The sequence below is a fragment of the Hetaerina americana genome, unplaced genomic scaffold (genome assembly GCF_022747635.1).
Source record: "Hetaerina americana unplaced genomic scaffold, ioHetAmer1.1.p SCAF_10, whole genome shotgun sequence".
Taxonomy (NCBI): domain Eukaryota; kingdom Metazoa; phylum Arthropoda; class Insecta; order Odonata; family Calopterygidae; genus Hetaerina; species Hetaerina americana.
The window spans coordinates 40,495,503-40,519,049 of record NW_027286070.1 but is presented as its reverse complement, the minus strand read 5'-3'; the positions used below and the strand labels follow the sequence as shown (position 1 = coordinate 40,519,049).

Here is a 23,547-nt window from a genome sequence, read left to right as displayed (position 1 = left end):
ATGTACAACTTATTATCTACAATAGAAAGCTATAATTACGAGGGCGGTTCAATAAGTACCCGTGCTTGACGACTAAGGGCGTTCCTGAGGGAAGTTTATGTTATCATCGTGTACGGCCATCTATCAAACGACGGTGAAACAACTTTCAGACTGTTTTCAAGGTTAGTTTGGATTTGGCAGCCATTAGAGTAAGACGTGTTTCGTGATTTTCGCTAAGATGGAAAAAGAGCAGTATCGTTCGACAATTCGCTTTTTGTTTTTGGATGGCAAGAAATTCGAGGAGATAAAAGCAAAGTTGGTTGCTGTTTATGGGGCACTCGCAATCTATGACCACAGTTAGACATTGGTTCAACGGATTTAAACGTGGGCGAACATCTGTTTTTATGACGAGCGACCAGGACGCCCAGCAGAAGTGGTTACCGAGGAAATCATTCAATAAGTACATGCCATGATTCTCGCTGATCGACGAACGAAAGTAGCAGAGGCCGTGGGTGTCTCGACCGGAACGGCAATTAATATTTTACATGATAAGTTGGCGATGAAAAAATTGTCGGCCCGATGGGTGCCGCGATTGTTCATGGTGGACAACAAGCTGATCCGGCTGTCAACTTCGTTTTCGCCGCCAAACTGCATGAACTACGTTATGAATTGCTGCCGCACCCCCCGTATTCACCCGATCTGAATCCCTGCGACTTTTTCTTATTCCCTAACATGAAGAAATGGCTCGCGGGGAAAAAGTTAAGCTCAAACGAGGAAGTTATCGCCGAGAGAGAGGCGTATTTTGGAGAGTTCGACAAATCCTATTTTTTGGAGGGGTTAAAAAAATGGCCGGAACGTTGAGAGAAGTATATCTTTCTAAAAGGGGACTATTTTGAAAAATATAAAAATGTTTTTGAAAAAATGGTTTCTTCATTTCTAACACGGGTACTTATTGAACCGCCCTCGTATGTAAAAGTCTGTCTATCATGTAAACAGAGATATTCTTGGTAAAAGTCATGGTTTCTGGTGTAATAATAAAATGAATTGAAACCACTGTTTCTTAGAGAGGAGGATGTTTTGTATAATCAGCCATTTCTTCAATAAAAATCTTTAGGATGTTCAGTAAAAAAGATGAAATTTTTATATATTGTTTAAAAAATTGAAATCGGCAATTAAACTATTTTTTTGGGTAGAAATTAAAAATTGGCTTCCAGGAAATAATTAATTCATTCATTAAAATTCAAAGACATCTTGCAAAATATAATGGCATTAGATAATTACTAAAAGTGGATTAATAAAAACATAAGAAATTGAATGTTAGCCATTGCATTCAGGATAGAGGTAAATATTTGACCAAGTAACTGCATGAATGCACACTAATACCTTGATAAATCTTTCAACAAAGCAATATGGGATTATTAAATACTGAATCAGGGTAGTTGTGGCCAGAAATTCCTTAAACAACATGTGACCAGAAAGTTATATCAGATATTCACTTTGAACCATTATAGTAATAGTAAATCTGCATTTATTATAATTTTGGTGCTTAATATCCCATTAAAAATAAACTTATGATTAATTGGGATTCTGTACCTGCGATGTGTACTGCTCCAATCTCCTCAGGCTGGCACTGAAGAATATGTCAGATCTATCAAAAGGTCTTGGTTCAGCTCCTTCCTGTACTCCACCAGTTGTATTTTCCCCTCCTGTAGTATTTCCCCTTTTGCCAGCCTCCCCAGAAAAACTCGATCCACTCTCAGAAGTTGTTCGAATCCTGCTGTTGCGCCTTCTTGCACCAGGGCGGTACAGAGCCATTGCAGACCCTCCTCTCTTCTCTGCTCTAGCAGATCCCGAGACCCTCTCCTCATGGAGAGTCTTCAGGTGTGGAGTTGAGCAGGATGCTATGAAAGTTGCCTTCCTTTGCTTGACCACAAGGGAGGAGTCTTCACCCTTCTCCTCCTCAGCCAGCTCCTCAAGCACCCCACCCCCTTCATTCTCCAGTAGAACCCTGGCAACATTTACAGAGTGTGATGAGAGTTTCCGTTCCTGATGATAAGGAGGGACTGCCACCTTGTTGTTGTTGTCCACAGCCAGTTGGTCATGGGAGATGTTATTGATGTAATTCCCTGATGCTCCCGTGATGTGTGTTTGGTGAGGATCAGCCACACTGTATGAGGACTCTGACATCCTCATCTCATCACGAGCTATCTTTATCCTTTGGAGGAGTGGCAGGTTACCTTTCCCATCCTTTGAGCACTCACTCACAACTCTTCGCCTTTTGATCTCTCCATTTTGACTGGGAGGGCCCAAGTTATCATTTCTGGCATCTTCTTCCCGGATTACTCTAACAGGAATCGGCTTCAGAGGGCGGAAGAGTGCTCCAAAAATTGCACAGTTTAAGACAATACCTAGAGTAAAGTGGGAAAGTTATTTCATTTCAAGAACATATCTTATGCACTGATAAATTGTAAAGATTTAGTTCAACACATTCTAACCAAGTTAAAAGTAAACTAAAACTCCTCTGAAGTTTAACATATAGTAGGACTAGATCTTAGAATATGAGGAGGTTACCTCTATATTTTCAAGTATAATATTTTTCTTGTTTCATGGAGATGCCATATAGATATTTTAAACGGTTGCTTTTAAAGAATATTGTTTAATAACATGAGAAGTTATTTGATTTGGGGGATTTATAACTCTAAATGTGATTATTTTTTGATTAACTATAATAATTATCAAAATAGGGAAAATAAATTTTGTCAGGGGGCACCAATGTACACTTCAAGGTAAACCAAAAAAATGGAGGGAGTATTATCACTACCAGATATGCAAATACTTCATATTTTCAAACTTGGCAAGGGGGTGCCCTGCCTGGACTCTAGTTTCTAAATACACCCATGATTACAACCAGTAATTACTTAAAATGCTGAACACTGTATGTTTGGCTCTTTTTAGAAAGGAAATGAAGGGCATCTGAATTTTCACTGCTATATGCTTATTTTTTGAATAAATGTTGGACAAACATACAGTCAGAGTCGACAGACAAAGATGAAATATAAGAATTATAACAAACACATTGTAGCAGCTTCCCAAATTGTTTAATTCTTCTTAAAACTTTCTGTTTCTCTTATTGCATGCATTGAAATAACTTTGTGCACATTTTAAAATTCCCAGTTGGTTTTTTGTAAAAACCATGCTCCTATTTTAAGAAACTAGAAGAATGTGGTATGGATGCTCAAGATGTGCCTTTCTAACTGCAGAGTCTGAATCAGTTTTGTTCCTGAGAAAGCTTTCTGTAGTTGCATCCTATTATCACAGCAAATTCATGTCTGGGCATCGAATTTAAAGTATTTTGTTTTTAATATTAAGCTAAAGAGAGCATATGAGTTAATACAGCAGAGGAATTCTTATTTTAAAATACTTCTGTTAGGAAACCTATTTCCACACTGGCAACGGACGAAAACAGGTAATTTAAGTTCACTATTTCACCAAGTCAGTTGAAATTTTTAACATCTCTATGCAAGAACAAGCCCTTTCAAAGCCTATAAAATGCCCATAATGGCACTTAAAGGCACATATTTGACTCTACTATAAATAACTACCACTACATGGGACCACAATGAGGTACCCATCAAAGTGATGCAAATTATTTAAAAACACGTAGAACACATTGCCAACTGGTATAAAATCCTTTTCTGAAACAACCTGTCAGTTGTTTGAGTACATGGTGCTTCCAGATATACTTCAATGGTATAAAACAATTTTTGTATTCACCAAGAATATTTTGCTTAAGGAACTTCCTATGCACCAACAGATCTCATAAACAGTAGGTATAAAACCCAATATACACAAGAAGGTACCCCTTATTATTTACAAACCATTTATGCAAGAGCAGCTGTTCTTTTTCCATGAAAATACTATCAAAATGGCAGGATTAGACACTTTCTACATTGACTTGTGATGAGGTGCACTGCCTAAGAATTATGTATTTTTAAACTGTGAATCAAGAGTACTTAAACACTTCCCACTTGGCAAATATTAATATTAGATCCAACATGACAATTAACAAGCTTTCACATGATATTCAAGTGTTGGTTCATATGTATGGAATCAAATAAAAACCCATTGTAAATATCTCAATCCATATTTGCTGACTTTTGAAAATATTTTAGAAAGGTAAAAAATTGTTACAGCTAAGATAAGAGAGGTAAGATAAGAGATAGATTTAAAATAATCATAAAAAATATTTTATAAACCTGTGTGCATTAAGTACATACATAGATAATAAGTTAAATATAAAAAAAGAAAAATATAATCTAACAAGGCACTATGAGCATTCATATTATGTAAGTAACAAGCATGGAATTGGCAAATAAGACTTGTGCTGATAATGTGTTTTTGATTTCATGCTCTCAAAAAAAGACTTAGGAATTTTTTTAAATGTAATAAATAATGGACATGTATCTATGGGAAAAAATATATAATGGAAGGGAAAATTGAAAATGGGTCCATTTTGTGCCAGAAATTTCAAGGAATAATTTTTCACTTTGATTAACTAGATGGAGAAAAAGATTTTTATGCGAACTTTTATTTTAATATAGTAATTCAAATTTAGAAAATACAATGCTATGCTACAGAGAGGAAATCTTTGGTTTTAAAAAAGCAGGAAAAATATTTGAGAGCTGCCTATCCCCAGTGCCCCCACCTAATGTCACCAGTGACAGCCATAGAATTTCAGGCATTGGTGGATGCATCAGTCTCCCTCACCAGCTTGAATCATAAGGGCACCACGCCATCCAAGTGAGTCGATCAGAAAGGTAGCGAGGGGAGCCATCAGGAACGTTCCAATCCCTGAACCACAGACAGCTATTCCAGTGGCCAAAGCCCTCCACTTCTCAAAGTAGAAACCGGTTGTTATGACTGCAGGGACATATATCAGGCCAAACCCAATGCCTGAAATGGATTAAATGAAAAGAAAAATCAGAAAATAATTTTGGAAACAATTTAACAAGGACCAAACTCCCAATTGAAAGAATCACATTTAGCAACATTACATTTCAACAAGGAAGCTACAGCATTTGTGAAAAGTGATTTAGTTAACACATTCATTATTTTATAATCTCCTTTTTACTATTGAATGGATGAAATACATGCATGCAACAGGTTATGGAAGGTATGAAAATAAAGAAAGACAAACATAGGAAATGTTGAACAGATTCAAGGTTTGATTGACAACTTCCGTCTAGTTTTTTATGTACCTGCTAACAAATATTCACCATCATCAGCAAAGATTACTGTCAGGATATGCAGTAGGTACCTAAGTTTCAAAAGGACTGTGGATTCTGATTATACATGCACCATGAACCCAATTTCAACACATGGTATATAAAAAGTACAAATTTCTAAACAGTTGAAATAATAATGTTATTATATTACCAATGTCTCTGTGTAGAGAAAGAGAAAATAATAGCCACTGGAATCAGAAAATTTAAAAGTTTGAATGTAAAGAGGACAATTAAGCATTGTTAGGAATGATTTCATAAATTTTTTTATAATTATTCCTAATAGTAAATTCATGGATTCATCTTCCTTTTGTATTTTGTTGTAAACACAGAATTAGGAAGAAGGAAGTACAAAGAGGTAAGTGATAAAATGATACATGAAGCTAATTGGGTAAAAGAAGCACGGGGAAGATGCAATGCAAGTACATATATGGAAAGCTTACAAAGGAAGGGATAAATAGGGTGCTCTACAGAAAGGTGAAAGCAACATCAGGAAGATTAAAGGGAAAAATTATGTGAATCATCAAAGATACCGCAGAAAAATCATTAAATGAACCAAGAGAAATGGAAATAATACATAGAGGATATATATATGATAAAGATATTAGACCAGTAAGTTTAGAAATGGAAAGCAAGTTGCTAGCTCCCATCTCACAAAAGGGAAAAGTAAAGTAAAAGTTATCTGAGGAATATATAAAAATAATTTTGATCTGTATGGAGCTAAGATGGTACTTAGGCTAAGTAATAATATAATGCCAAGGAGGGCAAATATTACTTAGAGGATGACCACTTTGGGTTCAGAAAGGGGAGAGGTTACATCAGTATTGCAAAAAAAGTAATGAAGCTACTAATAGAGGATAAATTGAGAATGCATTTGTTTGTTTTGTAAATTTTGAAAAGGCGTTCAATGTAGAAAACTGAGTAAAATTAATAAATTCATTAAATAAGAGTATTTAATAGAGAGGTGACTTCTCTAAAACCTTTACATGTCTCAGACTGCAGACTCAGGTGTGTGTAGTGGATGAAGAGTCAGAATAAGTAGAGTTAGGAAAAGGCATAAGACTGGGGTGGCATTATTACTCATGCTTTTCAACACATACATGGAAGAAATGGTAAAAGACGAATGGAAAAAATTGGAGACTGGAATGAAAGTCAGTGGGAATTTCATAAAATCAGTTAGCTTAATGGATGATCAAGCTTTCATTACCCAGTCAACCAATGGGTTACAATCCTTGCTGGGAAAACCAGTGTGATATGCATGGGATCAATGTAAAACAAAGGTTATAAGGTTTTCAGGGAGGAAAGCTATGTTGAATGTTGAAATAGGATGGCAAAAACTAGAGCAGATTGACGTTTACCTATCATGAATGGGTTTTGGACCAAGATAGTCAAAGTAGTTGGGACGTCAAAAGAAGAATTGCATTAGGCAAAGAGGCTTTTATGAGAAGGGGGTTATGAGGGTAAAAGAGAAACTTTACACTTCCACAATAAAGGTTTAATATTTCACGAACATGGTTTCGATAATGCGCATCACCAAAACCATGGTCGTGAAATATTAAACCTTTATTGTGGAAGTGTAAAGTTTCTTTTTTACCCTCATAGTGAAGGAATTCAACAAATTTAAACCTGAAACTGTTATGTTTTAGGAATGGGGTTGTTGACAGGGATGTTGATTAAGGGAGTAAGGAAAGATCGGCAACACATTTACTTAGGAGCAAGGTTTTGGCTTGGAAGCATGGTCATGAAGTAGGACGATAAGAATAGATTTGAGATTTTTTAAGTGTAAATGTGGACAAAATTAGAAAAGGTTAAATACATGGAATGGTAAACAAATAAGGAAATGCTGGGTATGGTTGGGGCATAGAGAGGATTGTTTGGAGAATTCCAAAGAAGACAGGAAAAGTGAATACAGAGTATATAGATTGGTAATGGGATGTTAAAGACTGTGGCACATAGAGGGCAGGACTTAAGGCAGGTTAGGTAGGGGGAGGAAAAGGATAGGCATGTTGATTGGAATGAAGGGAGGTAAAATTATGCAGAATTAAAAAATAGTTTAGTGCAGTATGGGTTGTCAGGTTGTGTTTTGTTGGACAAAACTGAGAAGTTCAATGATGATCAGTCCTTTTGTTCACCGAAAACCTACCTTAAATGGTAGACTGCCAATAATATAATCATATTGTAGTACAATTCTATTCTCAATAACATAATGAAAATTAAAACACTTTCAGGATTCCAACTAATATTAATTCAAATATGGCAAAAATCTCATTCCTTTTCCACCAATGCTTCCACCCACACAAATACAATGTGTGAAGGCTACATGATCTTAAGTTTCAATGCGTTTCTTGTCACTAATAACAACAAATGAGGTGAAGCCTGAGACCATGCAGCCTTTGCAATCTACATGCTCTGGAAGTGTGTGCGTCATCAATTGAATGTCTTTCTTTAAAGCATCATCCTTAAAGCATTTTGTTAAATATGTTGGCATTAACTACCATAATCAATTATTTTTAAGTATGTAAGTATGTCCAGGGATGTAGCCCCTCCAATAGGCACTTGAGCAGTGTTTTGAGTAGTGTCTATTGTGACTCGAGCACAACCCAAATGTGTCATGATCATTAAGTACAGATTATTTCCTTGGTATGTAAGTAAGAAAAGAATAAGTGCGCCAAATATTTAACACTAAAATAAACCCTAAAATGCACTTTTCTCAACTATGCTCCATAAATCAAGGCTTTTTCCACTAATCATACCTAAGACCTTGGTTTCATTAGGATACTCTCTGAGAAATTTACTATTAAGGGCTTACTATACTAGTTTACAATCAAATTTATAATGTTATCTTCAAGTGGCCATAGGGAGTAGCAGTACCAACCTCCAATCACACCATAAGTGATGCAAAGAAAATTGACACTAGTGGCAAAGAGCCCAGATATCATAAATGCTGCACAGCCCACGGCAGCACCCAATATTGTCACTAGGCGGAATCCAAATCGGTTGGCCAGGGCACTAACAAATGGACCTGCATCACAAAATAAAAAACAGTAAAAATGACCAAATATAGGTTTGCTTTGAGACTTGTACTCAGGATGTGAGCATGATACTCATAAGGTGGATTATACCATGTTTTTAAAGATAAAGAAGTGTCAAGAGATATTGGTTCACTTGATAACTGGATATAAAAAAAAACTATATTGGCACAGGGTTACAACTAGTCCAACATAAACTTTTTATGAATGGATACTTATTTGTATTTATTTAATGTCATATCCACTAAATATTGATAAATCAAGATAATCAATGGAATATGCCAATCTTCTAAAAAAACCTTTACTGAATCAAGCTGCAAAATAAGTGGTGTAGAAATTACTAATAAATCATTTCATTAAGTTAGAATAATATTCCACAATATTCAGACAGCAGCCACCAAAGAAATAAAAGAGAATTTTCTGAAGAATGAATTTGATGAAATCATGAATAAGGAATTATGGCAGTTCATCTTTGGAAAATATTTGGCATGCTACTTAAAAATATATTTGGTATATTCACAGTATATTTCTTGTATTATGTGAAAAATGTGCCTTCAAATATAATGTGCGTCAAAAAATGTCCAACCAAATGAAGAATATGTACAACTATAATTAGAAATTGATAGGAGGTCCTCCAATATTTCTTTAAGTACTTGCCAGCCATTAAATAAAATCCAGAGAGAAGGGATCCAACCAGTGCAACCTTGGAGTTACTCTCGCCAAATGCTTCAGATATATGTCCAAGGAACATCCCAAAGGTGAAAATTATCCCATCAACAATGAAGTTGCAGGCGAAAGAGGCAGTAACAATAACCCAGCCCCAACCACCATCAGGAGGTTTCACTACCCACTCAATCTCTCCACACTGACTTCCTTCATCGTCAATCTACAAAAACAGTTTGAGGGAAAGTTGAAAGACAAGTGATAAATAAAGATATGTCAATTCATCCATTGATAATTGATTTTCCACCACAACAAGTTAATCAAAACATAGGAACTATATGTTAATGAATTAAAAGTGAAAAGAGGAAATAATTATTAGTAAGAGGAATTAGTAATTCTCATGCTCAACTCAAGTCATGAAAAGGAAATAGGTACCAACACATTTTTTAAGAGATGAATATTTTTAAAGTTTTTTTTTGCTTTTTGTTAAAATAATGGATTGAAGAGTATTGTGTTGTTAGTGTTGCAAGTGATACAAAGGACTAATTGGGAGGTAAGTAAAAAAACACCATATTAATAGATATATTTAATATGTAGGTACTTTCATTTGTGCAGTAGAAGTTTATGAAAAAACATTTAAGTATTACCAAGCACTAATATGTATAAAATCAAGACTTAGTGGCAGATGAGTCAGTACTTTCAATTTGTGCGAAAGTAGATGGTTTAATTTCCTCAAAATAGTGTAAATGACAACTTTCCACGCAAATATTTGAAACAGAAAGGAAAAAATCTTATAAACAAAGTAAAAAATATAAAATTCAAGTGGTTAACCAATGAATACCAAAAATTAGATCCAATGACATTTAGATGAATGCTTTTTATGAAGATTTAAGGAATATCTTTTCTCTAATGGGTATACTATATTCTTAAGAGAAGGTTTAAATTGATGTGATTTACATTTGTAAAACTAAATCAAATGAGAACCAAAGAGTGTATTCACATAGTGTTTCCACAAAACATTTATTTTTCATGACATAAGCTTAGTTCAAGATCAACATAATTAGGCCCGATGAACTTCAACCGATTATGAAAAATTAATATTATATGGAAAACGTGAGTGGCAGTGTTGATCTTCAATTAAATCTAGGTCATGAAATGTGAATGTTTCGTTGAAAACTAAGTAGCATTTTTCATTCCAATAGGAAGCAATATCAAATAGTTTCACCAGATGTAGTGAATCTCATTTTCTCATGACTATTAGGTGACAAACAGATATAAGAAATTTTAACAATAGCCTAAATAGTAAGCAAGGGAGATTTTAATAAAAGATAATTCTGAAGATATGGGTCCTTTCATCATGAAAATTGTCTCAGTAAATACGTTAAACGATCAAGTAACAATCATCTAAAATCAAATTGAGTAAATGTGCTAGATGTCACTCCTGTCTCAGATGGAATAATATTATTAATTGTTGATATTGGCATATGCTGAGGATACCGCTATAGTGAATCTAAATATGCTGGGCCAATTGCCCCAGTTTATATTAGTGGATGCATATTTATTTGGTTTTTTTGTAAGAGTGGTTATTTTAGTAAATTTATCAGTTTAATAAATTTGATACTGTGATGAGAAACCCTAGTTTAAGAAGACCCAGTCAAAATCAGAGTAAAAAATGTGGAGAATTTTCCACAGAAATCGGCTAAGTTCAAAATGGCTTTTTCTATTTGAATTAGCGGTTTTCTTTTCGACGGGATGGATAGCTGTTAGATGGGAGCTGTTTCGCCTCATCACCGTCTTTCCTAATCGTGAAATCACTAATTTAATCAACCAGTGATTACCTCCCGGTCCTCTTCATCCCCACCGGCGTCGTACTCTTCCTTCTCGGCGGACGGCCCCAGTTCCTTCATTTGCGGTGAAAGGCCATCGGTTGCGGGCGTCTCCGCAGCCGTCTCCGTGGCATTGCCCGCCTGGGTGCCCTCTTCGGCAACCGGCACCACAGGGGCGCCGGCCGCGTGACCGTTCGCGTTCTCAGGCATTTATATGCTTCCCTCTGGATAAGCGGTCGCGAAGCGATGGACTCCCGGGTATCTAAAAAGGAAAAAGCCGTGGGTGAAGGTGCGAACCAGTGAGTGTGTTCGACGCAGTGGGAACACATTATGGCGGCAGGGTGGCCTGAATGTTTCGGTGTTCGGTTTCTGACTGGTCAAATACCGGATAAATCTCCATTTTTGAAATAGAAAGAAAGACTCTTTTGAGTAACACCAGCTCAAGCGCTGACGTTGCAATTTTCTGCGCTTCTGTGGAATACTGCTGGTGGATTAGAGAAAGAAATTACCCGTGCAATTTATACAGGAGATTAATATTAATGCGAGTGATGGTATTAGTTATAAAGGGTCGCGACTGAAAGCCGTGGCCATTAACGCCAGTAGAGAAACCCTTGGGCCAACACGTTGGAAAAACGTCTGCTCTAAATTCCTGGTTTGAGAATTTTGTGCAGACCGTACAACCTGGGGGCTAGTGGGTTAATTTAAATCAAATATCTAACACTCCTCATCCTGAAAATCACAAATTTTGACACTGCATTTTTCACATCTCTTTGAAAAATGGGTTTGAATCTTTTGTTGGTGGAATCACGCTCTTGCCATCAAAGAATAGTTTAGTTAACAACGCAAAAGAAAAGTAAATTCAATAGAATAAAATGTGCGAGTAAAAAATTATGATCTCTTTATTGAACAGACCTCATATGTATGTGTGTACATCTGCTTCTTTCCTCAAAACATACTTACTATCCCATCTTCTCCTTTTAGTATGACGTTAATCGCATGACCTTTGATGTGGTGATAAATCGGCAATTGTTGATACGTCATTGCCCTTTTTGATTATATCAGTGTTTTTGATGAGTCGTCATTTATCGAGTGAGTTTTATGGCATGGATCGATGCCTTAACATTATTGAATCGTTTCAATGAAATATTCTCCCGAATCAATACCGCGAGATACTTTATCGTTTTTTTTAACTGGCACGCAGCAAAGGAAAACAAAACTGATCGCAAAACGAAGGGAACGAAATAATAAACACTTTTCCCCTAGCTAGATTTTTCTATTCGAGGGGAAAAGAAAACAGGAGGAGGCGTGATGGATTCAATGTCATCCAAGGTCAAGAAGGTCATATGATAGCAGCCGAGGAAACACTGCCTAGTTTGGACGAAGGTATCCATCATGTATCACGAGGGAGACAATCTTTGTTTAGATGCATGGAAGTGTGTGATGATCGCGGTGAAAATGAATTTTTATGTCCCCCTGTTGGTGACGAACTGAATGTATATTATGCACACAATACACTCTCATTATCCCTCGATGTCATGCAGCAATCGTCGCAAAGACACCATCATTCGCGCCTGCCAACAGGTCGTGATACCTGAAGGACCCTTTCTTCCCGACGATCCTCCCAAGAAACGAGGCCATCGTTGCATGTGCATCATGATAAATTGCAGCAAAAAGGATTCACATCGCTCAAAAATAATGCCCAGGGCATAATAAATCTCTCGTGCCACAGTTTAATAGAGCATCTGGATGCATTAAGTTTTTTCATTTGAGGCGCAGTTACATTCCTACAGATTGAGCCTCGTAAGCACCCATGATGATGATGAAGGGTCCTTGCTAACCTTACCAGGAACTAATGTGATTTTAAATAAGGTACGTTCAACCAGGTCAATAAATTATATGGCTATATGGAAGTTTCTTACTGTGTGCATGTGCTATAGACATTAGGGTGGAGGAAAACGACTGCATTCGACAATGGCATTCATTATTAATCTTTCAAAATGATGTATCCTAATGAGGCAAAGTGTTTGGCTACTTGCCAGGGTTCAAATCCGGCCCGAGTAGCAAGTAAAATCATATTGGATATCCAAAAAGTGTAACTAATTTCCAAGAGGCAAAATAATGTGTCTAAAAATAATGCCAAATGGATATTGCGTGGAGGTTAACGTGGAGGTTAGGCGTGGAGGTTTATATAATGAAATACAATCCATTTTCAATTGTTGTTCGCTAAAGCCACTACTAACTGCGAAGAGTGACTTGAGGAATTACATATCATGAATGTATTGATTAATGATTCATAGGAACAACAGTATTTTCAATCAATCCGTCAATTGCGATTCTTGTATTCGAGAAATGTGGTCTCAGGGTATACTGCTACCGTTTTACTCGTAAATACTTTCACTCCCAAATTTGATTTGATTGCGTCATTCGAGAAAACAAAAATAACTTTTCATTCTATCCCCCAGAAAAAATTATCATAATACACGCGTATTCACAAATAAATATGCATAGAATTAGGGTTCAAAGCCCAGTTTCAGTTAAATCCGAGGTGGATTACGTACGGATGGCAATCGGTGGCACCTTCGGATGTTTATAAATGCTCGCACAAGGATATCGGGTGTTGTACAGATGTCATAGATGGACACTGTGGGCATTGCATGGCAGGCGTAGAGATATAATTTGCTTTTAGGGTATACGAGTCATCTACTGTCTCAGGGCTCCCCCAACTAAACTCAAGTTTGGTAATTTTCTGGGTACCATAGCCATCTCTCTGGGTAAGCAAAGGCGATGGAATGAGACGTGCATTTCGCAACACACATTTTAGATCTATCCTGGCTTATCAAATCGACCTTCTGGTTAACGATTGTGGTTGGTGGGGAAATTGTAAAAGGAATGAAATCGGGAAATCAAATAGGCAAATCGCAACTCAATTGGCAAGAGTAGGCACATTGGATTTTACATATCGATTAAATCAATGACAGTATAACGAAATTTATTTACTCGAAAGTTAAATAATATGTTTAAAAGCAGAATAAAATAAATAATTGACTGTCTCACTAGCAGATTCGCCATTTTGCGGTTAACAGTACACTCATGATGGCAGCTACTGTCAATATGAATAAGGTTGCGATAAATCTCTTATCCATAATATTGGTTTTAAAATGATTAAAAAAATGTAATACTGCTCACAGAATGAATGGTAAGGAATGTTTCTCAGCCATACCAGGTAATACAACCGTGCGCTAGATTCTATCACCGTATTGAATACGTAAGAGGTGAACAATGCCGATATAATCGCATATCTATTTATTAATTGAAATTCCATTTTTTCTTGGCCAAAGGAATCAAAGGCAAATATTAAAAGTCAAGGAAAATTTGCCTTAGGTAGAAAATTTCACCAGAGAAGACGGAATCCAATATTAGGGTTTAAAATGTTTTCATATGGCTATTCCAAATATCACGAGTTTATTAAAGCTGGAAATAAATATTCATCATGTGAAATTTTAGCAATAGAAAATGTGAATGATGATATTTACCGAAATAACCTGAATTATATTCATGTCTGGGAGAGTTTATGGCGGTGAAATTCATGAATAATCACCACTTGATCAAAATAACTACACCACAAGAAAAGAATTACTTTTTAAACAAATCCAAGAAGGAACATGCTCCTGAAACTGAGAATTTCATCACGATATTAATGGAACAATCTTTTCTCACTGGAAATATTCTCACAAATACAATGAAAAAGGTTTTGGAGCGGTACACAGCTTGACGATTTTAACCGTTGAACTAAGGGTTACGCATGAGCATGTGGAGAGAAATCATTCATCAGAATCTATCAGAGAGTTCATTACTAATTTAGATACTTACTATAATCAGATATATACATTTAGAAGGACTTCATTAATACAAGTATAATGTCTTTCGGATGCAATTTATGTTCTCCGGTCATCGTTCAACTATCCCGTAAACGTCCAATTAAGAATCCAAAAATCTATAGTCCTTTGATATTATTTGATCGCCATGAGTTTTTAGTGCTATAATAATGCAAGACATTGCTAAAGGTATAAAGGAAGGCGTCCCAACTCGTATAACGATTGGTTTAGGTAGAGAAGAGAAACGGCTCTAGAGTATGCCGTTTGGGTTTTGCACCCTGTTGCATGCAGTGCTAAGGTTTCTCAGAATTAAGGCCGCTATCAGTGAGTAAAGAAGCAGGCGTTGGTCGTCTCGTGTTGAAATGATACCAGGCGGATGGGTTCCACTTCCGATATATTGTTAAGGGAATAGAATTAGAACAACCCTATTCCCGTAATGATTCCCATTCCTATGAGAGGAGAGCCGGTATTAGAACAGAGAACGGAATATCTAAAATAGGCGATAAAGACTAACCGCAGTTTTCAGTCCAAAAGGCCGAAAATTGTGATGGATAAAGTAACAACTGTCCCAGAACTAAGCTATCAAGGGATGGGTACAGTGCAGCATTTCCGAATCCGTGTCACCCGCGGCTTGCTAGCTTTTGTCCACGTAGGAATAAGATCACACAAGTACCTGAATTGTACAGTTTACTGCAACTACGAGTATAAAAGTACCCAACCATATCTGCTGTGGCCATCGACGGAAAAATGACATGATTAATAATGAAAATAATCTTAATTACTCCGTACATTAACGATAAAAATAATTCCAACGGTAATTAGGTCTCAACGTAGCGTAAATATTTTTATAAAATGCTCGACTATTTTTCGAGCACATAGGGAAATGATTTCATGGAATTAAATAATTTTTACAAGCCATTCACTGCAACATTTGCTCCATTTCATTTCCATCCTTATGAAGTGGATTTAATTCAAATACTTCTGCGATAGCTGGTATTTTCATTCGTGAAGGAAGTTCATATACAACAAGAATAACAATAAAAAAAAGGTTTAGCAAGGAAAAAATAGATTTGACCCAATGATATTATCCCGTTGATTGCATTGAGCAGCAAAAAATTATTTCTTAATTATACTTTAAATATTTACAATGTATATAATTCTGAAATATGAATATTATAATGTAGAAAATAGTGCATCATTAGGCACTGCCAGCTTTTAGATCGACGACATTTGCATTTAACCGTCTCAATTGGACGATGTTTTGTCCGTATAATCTCCCACCAAAAATTATCGTGACAAACAGTTTGTACCGTATCATCTTGGCGACTTAAAAATATCTAACTCATTCCGTTCCTCTCTTTCTTACCTTGTCTTTTTAAGTAGGGCACGCTCTGAATACAGAGCTCAGGGGCGTGAAACCTTCAATTTAGCTGCAGCCATTTTCATTTAGCTTTAACCATTCAAGAAACTTCGGGAAGATGTATTTCAAAATGTTAATGTTGTACTGTCATCCAATGGTGACTATATAATTAACTCTAATTTTTCTTTTTTGAATTGGACCACTCGTTAGTTGTAGAACGTATCCACGGCATTCACATTAAAATGCAAAAAAATATCTGCCACTTGGTGCCCAAAACATTACAGTACAGTCTGGGATAATATTTTTCCTGCGTATTAAGTGTGCTCATTTTAATTTTAAAATGAAATAATTAAAGAAAAGTCAACGCAAATTAATTAAGGCACATAAGAGGATTCGTTTGGCGAATATTTGATAAAATCTAAAGGATGTACTAGATGTATCACAAGAACGTAGACACCCCATCACTGACCTAAGCTAATGCACATTATTAAGCGCATATTAATTTAGAAGCAGATTGAGCCTCCTGATTACGATATAACTCTGAAAGATGGCCTACATTTAGGGGGGCTGGAACTATCTCTCAATTGTTGTTAGGCGGATATTTTCATGCCACGATTGTCAAATAGTCAGAGAAAAAGAAAAAATGCACCGGTATATGAACGGCTTAAATCGTGCAGTGTGCATCAGGTTTTAGATATGGATCAATTTGACGAGCGTGAAATACAAAAAAATGGGTGAAATTTCTCTACATACTGTTTAATTACCATCTCTGCTCAGGATTACCACGGCTGGGCACTGCGGAACTCGTTTACTGTGTTCCCAAGTGTTGGTTACCTTGCCAATCAACAATGGATGAAAGACTACTGAACAATACCGGAGAAAGATTTTTCGAGAGATTCCACAAGAACAACATTGGAAGCTGGAATTTGACAATCGGGGATCAGTGTTTGTACCCATATCCTGGCAGAGTTCTACATGGACGAATACCTTTATGATACCACTTCTCCATTGCTGAACTTCATCCCATCTCCAAAGGATATTTCCACAAACACATTCAACAGATTGTCTCAGTTGTAGAAAACTACGACCTTTACTGCAGTGATCGTTAATAGCCCTTACGTTTCTTAAATCTTCTACATTACTCGTAGAATTTAAATATTCTCCTGCAGGATTAGAGAAAGTTAAAGATACAAGGAAAAGATAAATAAAATTTTGTGCGGAGTCAAAAACCTAAATTCGTTATAGAGTTATAAGAATAAAAAACTGATATGGCTTGGAGTTTGTTGTCATGCATTATGATACTGAGTGGAATAAAGTTAATGCTGTCCACAGCACCAAATAAATATTGTTCACAAAATAAATAACTCAATATGACACAAAGAAAGATAAGCAAACGTCTCCATGTAATTTGCGTAGTTCTAATGTATTTTTTTGCATCTAAGAAATATATTTTAATATTATTTTAATTTTCACTATGCATTAATAATTGGTCATATTAATTTGCTGTCATATGTAGCTCTATCATCATTGTCAATCGACATCACTCGTTGGATTGGTTTTATGAAGCTCTCTATCCAGTTCTCCTTTCAGCTTATCTCTTCATGCTTTTCATTAATAATTATTATTGTTACATGCACCACATCTAGATTTTCCTCAATTACTCTCTCCGTTCACTTTTCCTTCCACAAATGCATCCAGCAGTAATTAGTCGAAGTACATCCCTGATTAGTCTATCATTTCTTCTTCGTATCACAATACAGCAAAAGAAAATGTGCACAGACTTGACATTCAAGTTAGTGGTTGCTTGTGTTCCACATGAAAGCGATGAAACCGCTACTTATTCTGCGGAGAAAACAATTGTCTAGTGAAAAACAGAAAGGTCTCATAGTCTTCGATATTTTCATGCTATCCCGAAGAAATTTGAAATGAGTAACGTTCCATCACTCATTGCAATATGTTATAAGCACGTTTATATGAGCATTATTAATAGTGCCACCCAAATAATGCTATACCTTAAGCTAGTTTGCAAGACGTAAATTTCCTATTAAAATAAACTAGGATGTTGAAAGGTGATATTGACGCATATAGAAGTGTTTTTATTGTGTGGAATTTTAGCTTTAGAATTAAATGAAGTTGAAACGAGCGAAATGCTTATATTTGTTTGGCATTTTTATAATGGCTGATGATCTTAGTTATTATTTAATTATCTAAACAACTTTTGATTCATTCGGTACGTATTCAGCGAAGTTTTTCCGTAGTAAACAGTCTAAACTTTTAATTTCATGAACTGTTTAAAGATCTCCCCCACTCTATCTAATCTCTTTTCCCTAAATCCAACGCGAGACGCAGTCAACGGTTTTGTGCAGTTGCTGTTTACTTCGCCATAACTCACCCGAAAATGTAAGCAGATTGACCTAATCGTCCACGCTCCACTTGTTCCCTCGTCTCTGGCACAATTTTTTAACCCCAAGTTCTCTCTCATTTTGACGACGTCTGGTGCCCTTCACCAAATGAGGGTATACCAGCTGGGAGAATTATCTGGCGTATTATACCTTTGCCTTGGATCTAATTTCTCATGGAACTTGGAAAAATCACTGCGGTATTTGAATGTACACGTAATTTGGACTATCAACTGTTTTCGTAGTTCTAGGTTCCGCGTTTCCACAATAGCGCGCAGTATTAACGAAAAACATTTCGAGTGAAAAAAAGTATCGTAAAGTTTTTAAGTAAAAAAAAGATTCGTTGAGAACAATTAAAATTCTATCATCGAAATATTTAATCTTGTAAATAAATTATCTTCGTTGATGAAAAAAATGCAAGAAATACGTGCGTTATTGTAGAAATATCAATCAGCTCACATCACAATTGAATCGGTCATTTATCTGAAAAGTAGTCTTCAAATTTATAGGAATGAACGTTGTTTAAAATTGGCAATATCGGATCATAAATTATACTATAGTCTTAATTTTCTTTGATTTAGACAAAATGAAAAGGATCAGATGGATTTTTATTGTGAAATGAATGGATTACTGGTTGAATCCAGTATAACACAACTTTCTCGGTCACATAATCGACAGTCATAAGTTTTCATCAATTATTCATGATTAAAACATTTCTCATTATGGACATATATCGATTGTGCATTGATTCAAAGGCTATATTTACAGTAACATTTTTAACGAGTGATCACTTACTACTGTTGTTGGAATGCAAAAAATATACACGAAAAGTGTCTCCTAAAATCGTAAATACACCATAAGACTATACCAAAATTGGATATGGTGCCACTTTTGGTGAAAAACGTTTAGGCCACGTTTTCGTACTATGTTGTTTATTCTGACGGATGATTCGGAAAATAATTTTTTAATAAAACATCAAAAGCAGGTTTATCAGCTACAACATTAAATGCTACCAATCTGTCTTTCATTGGCTTAGTGGTAAAACAACACGACATTTTTTGCGGCTAATTTGCTTCAATTCTCAAGCAAAACAATCCTCGGGGAAAGTCCTCTTATGTGCGCTTTGAAACATTTACCGTTTTTGAATGTGAAATACCAAATTTTTCTTCTTCTTGTAGGTTTTTCTTCAGGCTGTTCTTTACCAATAGATTATTTTCACATACTTGTAGAGTCTTTCGATCTCTACCTAGGTCGCCCACATTTCGTTTTTCTTCTGGGCACTGATCTCACGGTATATTTTCCACTTTAATTGTTTCCCAATTAGTTTATGTCACCGTTCCACGTCTTTCTCTTCTATCTTTAGACGAACCGTTCATTGGTATTATTGTACATTCTTCTCTTACATTGCATGTTTGATCTCCTCCATTTTTCACAAATATTTTTTCGGAGGTATTTCATTGCGATTGCTCTTGATAATATACTTGTGCATGTTGATTCTATCGGATAAATTGGCCCAAAATCGGCTACAAAAATATTTTATGGCAGTTAGCTTCTTAACAGAATAAATCAACTGTTTACATTCAAATACAAACATATAAAGTAGAGTTTTAATCTGATGTGCTTATTATAATAAATCTTCTAATTGCTTCATGAATACTAGCATCCGATGACTCCCATCTCGGTTACCCTATTTTTCATGCCCTGTTTCCAGGCTATGAATTCATATTTATGCATGATTAAGCTCCCCATCGAGTGACGAGATTATTATGCAGCACAAATGTGACACATGATTTCTGTTCAACTGAATCAAGTCTGAGTGACGCCTCCGTCTCTTCCCGAGACGGGATCCAAACTTTAAAGGCTTGAGAGGAGCAAGTATTAGGGTCATGGATAGTGTAACAGATTTTCATGCCAATATTAATCAGAGAGAAAATATTTGAGTCATTTTATGGAAGAATTTGTGTGATTTTTTTCCCTTTCTCCCAGTGCCCTACTGCGATGTCCTTCGGAGAAACACACTGAGTGAGGCGCACGTCGTTTTTAGAATGAGACGTCCAACCCTTAACTCCATGGCACATTTACACTCGAGCATCCTGTCTAAGCGCTTCCTCCAACCTCTAATATCCGACTCCACATTACTTACTCACCTTCAATTCAGGAACAATTGTAAAAGACAAAATGGAACATTAATTACATTGTTTTCTTAACGAGATAAAAAGAGCAACTTTGTTGAGAATTGACACGAATCATTTCAATTGCTCTTTTAATTTGTTCTTGTTTTTGCCTAATTATGATTGATTGCTTCGGCTTTTATTATTAAAAACTGTAGTATTACATTTAAAGGCAATACAATCACTTAAATGTCTTGACTCAGTATCTCTGATCACTATTGTCAGCGTAGAAATCGTATATACTCGAGAGTGTTGAGATATATCAAGGAAGCTCACTCGTTACAGTCTTTTTAGATTTGAATCACATCACATCATTTTTCTCTTGCATATTGTTATTAAAAAATAGTTTCTTCGGTCTCTTGAAAATTTCCATATCTGGAGGAGAATATTTAAAAAGCATTCATGTTTTATGAGCCTCTCGAAGCGCAGTCTGATTTTTTTTCTTTTGGTATTCTTAAAGTGCCATTTTAATCAGTATGAAATGTTCAAATCGCTTAGTTTTATCAATGAAGTTTTTCTGTAATAAAATTTAAGTTCTTGATTAAGCTATCTTACAAACATTTGAATATTAAATGTCTGGAAGTATCGTTTCAAATTTTTTGAAGATACATAAATATTGTTCAATCTATTCATCAGAAAAATTCGTTATAGAAATCCCGAAATTAGCACATTTTTAATTACGTTAGTATCTGAATCTTATTAGTACTCCAGATGTTGCAGTTATATTTTTCTGGGAGTCCAAGTTAACCCTAATTTTGTCTTGAGAGATCGCGAAAGCGAAAAAATTGGACGACAGCAGTCGTCTGCGACAACACTAGGAGGAATTATCCTGCCCAGACTTCTGACCTCGGCCTTCTAGCCCTGAGAGTATATTAATTTTAACTTCTACATACAAAAGATATAGAAAATCCAGATCGTTTAATGATATTTTAAAAGGATATCTTGGTGAATCTCAGTTCAATGCGTACACGAAGAAACTTCAACCACTATTGTTCCTCATATGGAGCCATAGGAAAATATTTTCGGAAATTTAACAACAAAAAAAGAAATATTGTAGGGAAAATAGAAATTTTTGCATCAGTAACCTAATAGAAAAGTATAAATAATGCTTCAATTTTAGACTCATGAAACGACTGTTTCAGGAATGCTGAATGAAAAAAGGCAGTGCACCAAGGGAGTTGAAAAGTGTGCTACTTTCAGGTTCCTATCCCAATATTATAGTTTTTGAATGACGGAAAAAATTAATTTCCATAAAGAATACGCGGGGTGAAATAAGCTGAGAGATATTGTGAATTGTTGCCCAATCAGCTATGGTGATTCCTAGAAACAACCGACAAACTTCGGCAATAAATTTTAATTTAATAGGATGTTAAAGTACTTTTGAGGAATCACTTCCAAGGAAACTCTACCTGATATAAATTATCTCTCATTCTATCTCATGATTTAATTTTAACGAATTTGTTGATACATTTACGTATGTATTGAAAAAGTAAAGTGTCTATGTTTAAGAAATTCCAAACAAGAAATATGACTTACTAAGCGATTAATTTTCATAAAATTGTTTACTAAGATTTTTTTTCAAACAATACTCTAAAAGTTGAATATTTGAAAACCAAGGGAAACCAAAAATGAGTAAAATCAAGGAAAAATGGTACGACTTGTAATTTATTCTAAGGTCGTTAATGATAGGTGGGTATAATGATGGCACTGATATAATTTAATGAGCTCAATTAGAGAAATGTGCGAACGAATGTTTCATTGGATAGTAAGGCAATTTTATAAGTTTAATCAGGGATAGGAGCATATTTAATTTTATGAAAAGTTTTTCTAACCACATTTGAAGCGTGGCATTAATTGTGTAATGAATCAATAGTACCGATCTTTACCACTAAAGGGACGATATTACCTATATGACTAGAATAAACTATAACCATTACTAGACAAATGCGAATTTATAAAGGTTTAAAAAAATACTTACGAAAATTAACTATCGATTCTCCCTTAGACAAACCCTCATATAACCTCGTATTCAAAATATTTATGCTCAGATGAAAAGGACTTTTTTCTTCATTAATTAACTAATTACGCGAATTCATATAAGAAATTTTTTCCCTATTTTTAGTGTACCTTATAATCATAGAATATTGTTATCTTGGGCTTCAAATCTCTCATTCGATTATTTGAATGAGAAATTGGCATATTCATACTGAGAGCACGTAAAGATAATATGGGACTTGCTCCTCGATACGCACGCCTTTCCCCTAATCTTTAATTTTCCTAGGTCCATTCAAAGGCTGTCGTTCTGCATTTTTGTAAATAATGTTGGAAAATCGACACTTAATTGCACATAAAGATTAATCACAGTGATATAGTTTGAAAACCTAATTACAGTCTTATTATTTGCCGCAATGGAGCAAGAATGCAATTGAAGAAATTCGAAAGATAACGGAGAAATATAAGAAGTTAGCTAGTTATTCCACACAAATTGAAGAATTGGTTCGCAAGAGATAGAATGAGAAATTTTCCATAGACCTATTAAAAAAACGGTTGAATATATAATCGTATGCAAAAGGAGGGAAAAGTTTGCAGAGTTAGCGAGTGAGGAAATATGATAAGTGATCCTTGTGTACTCTTGCGACATTTCTTTGGCCGATACGGGTCCAAGAGCAGCTATAAATACCGCATTCTCAAAGAGGGGATAAATATGAAACTTTAACTGGACCAAAAAGCATAAAGAACAGTCCTTAAGATACGACTTTAAATGAGGCTATTTTCTTTACTGTGAACAAAAGAGAACAAAAGAGTAACTAAGACTCTTCTGACGAATGGCAATGGATCACAAGGAATTCGTTATCTCGTTATGGACGCGTAGTCATGACCTCCAGTGACATTTAAGACACTCATTTCCAACATGGAGGCTACTGCGATTCTATTCCAAGAAAAATAAAAGGGAGGTGATTTTT

The 23,547-nt window shown here is 35.5% G+C and overlaps 1 protein-coding gene across 1 annotated transcript in view; it reads right to left on the bottom strand.

Annotated features, from left to right (window-relative positions):
• Window positions 1-23,547, bottom strand: part of LOC139700069 (monocarboxylate transporter 5) — a 130,304-nt gene that overhangs the window by 12,110 nt on the left and 94,647 nt on the right. The window contains exons 2-6 of the mRNA XM_071598553.1: window positions 10,792-11,041; window positions 8,948-9,176; window positions 8,137-8,283; window positions 4,747-4,932; window positions 1,573-2,387 (exon numbers count right to left, since the gene is read on the bottom strand). Of these exons, the coding sequence (XP_071454654.1) occupies window positions 1,573-2,387; window positions 4,747-4,932; window positions 8,137-8,283; window positions 8,948-9,176; window positions 10,792-10,989 (1,575 nt within the window). The 5' untranslated portion in view covers window positions 10,990-11,041. The remainder of the gene's footprint in view (window positions 1-1,572; window positions 2,388-4,746; window positions 4,933-8,136; window positions 8,284-8,947; window positions 9,177-10,791; window positions 11,042-23,547) is intronic.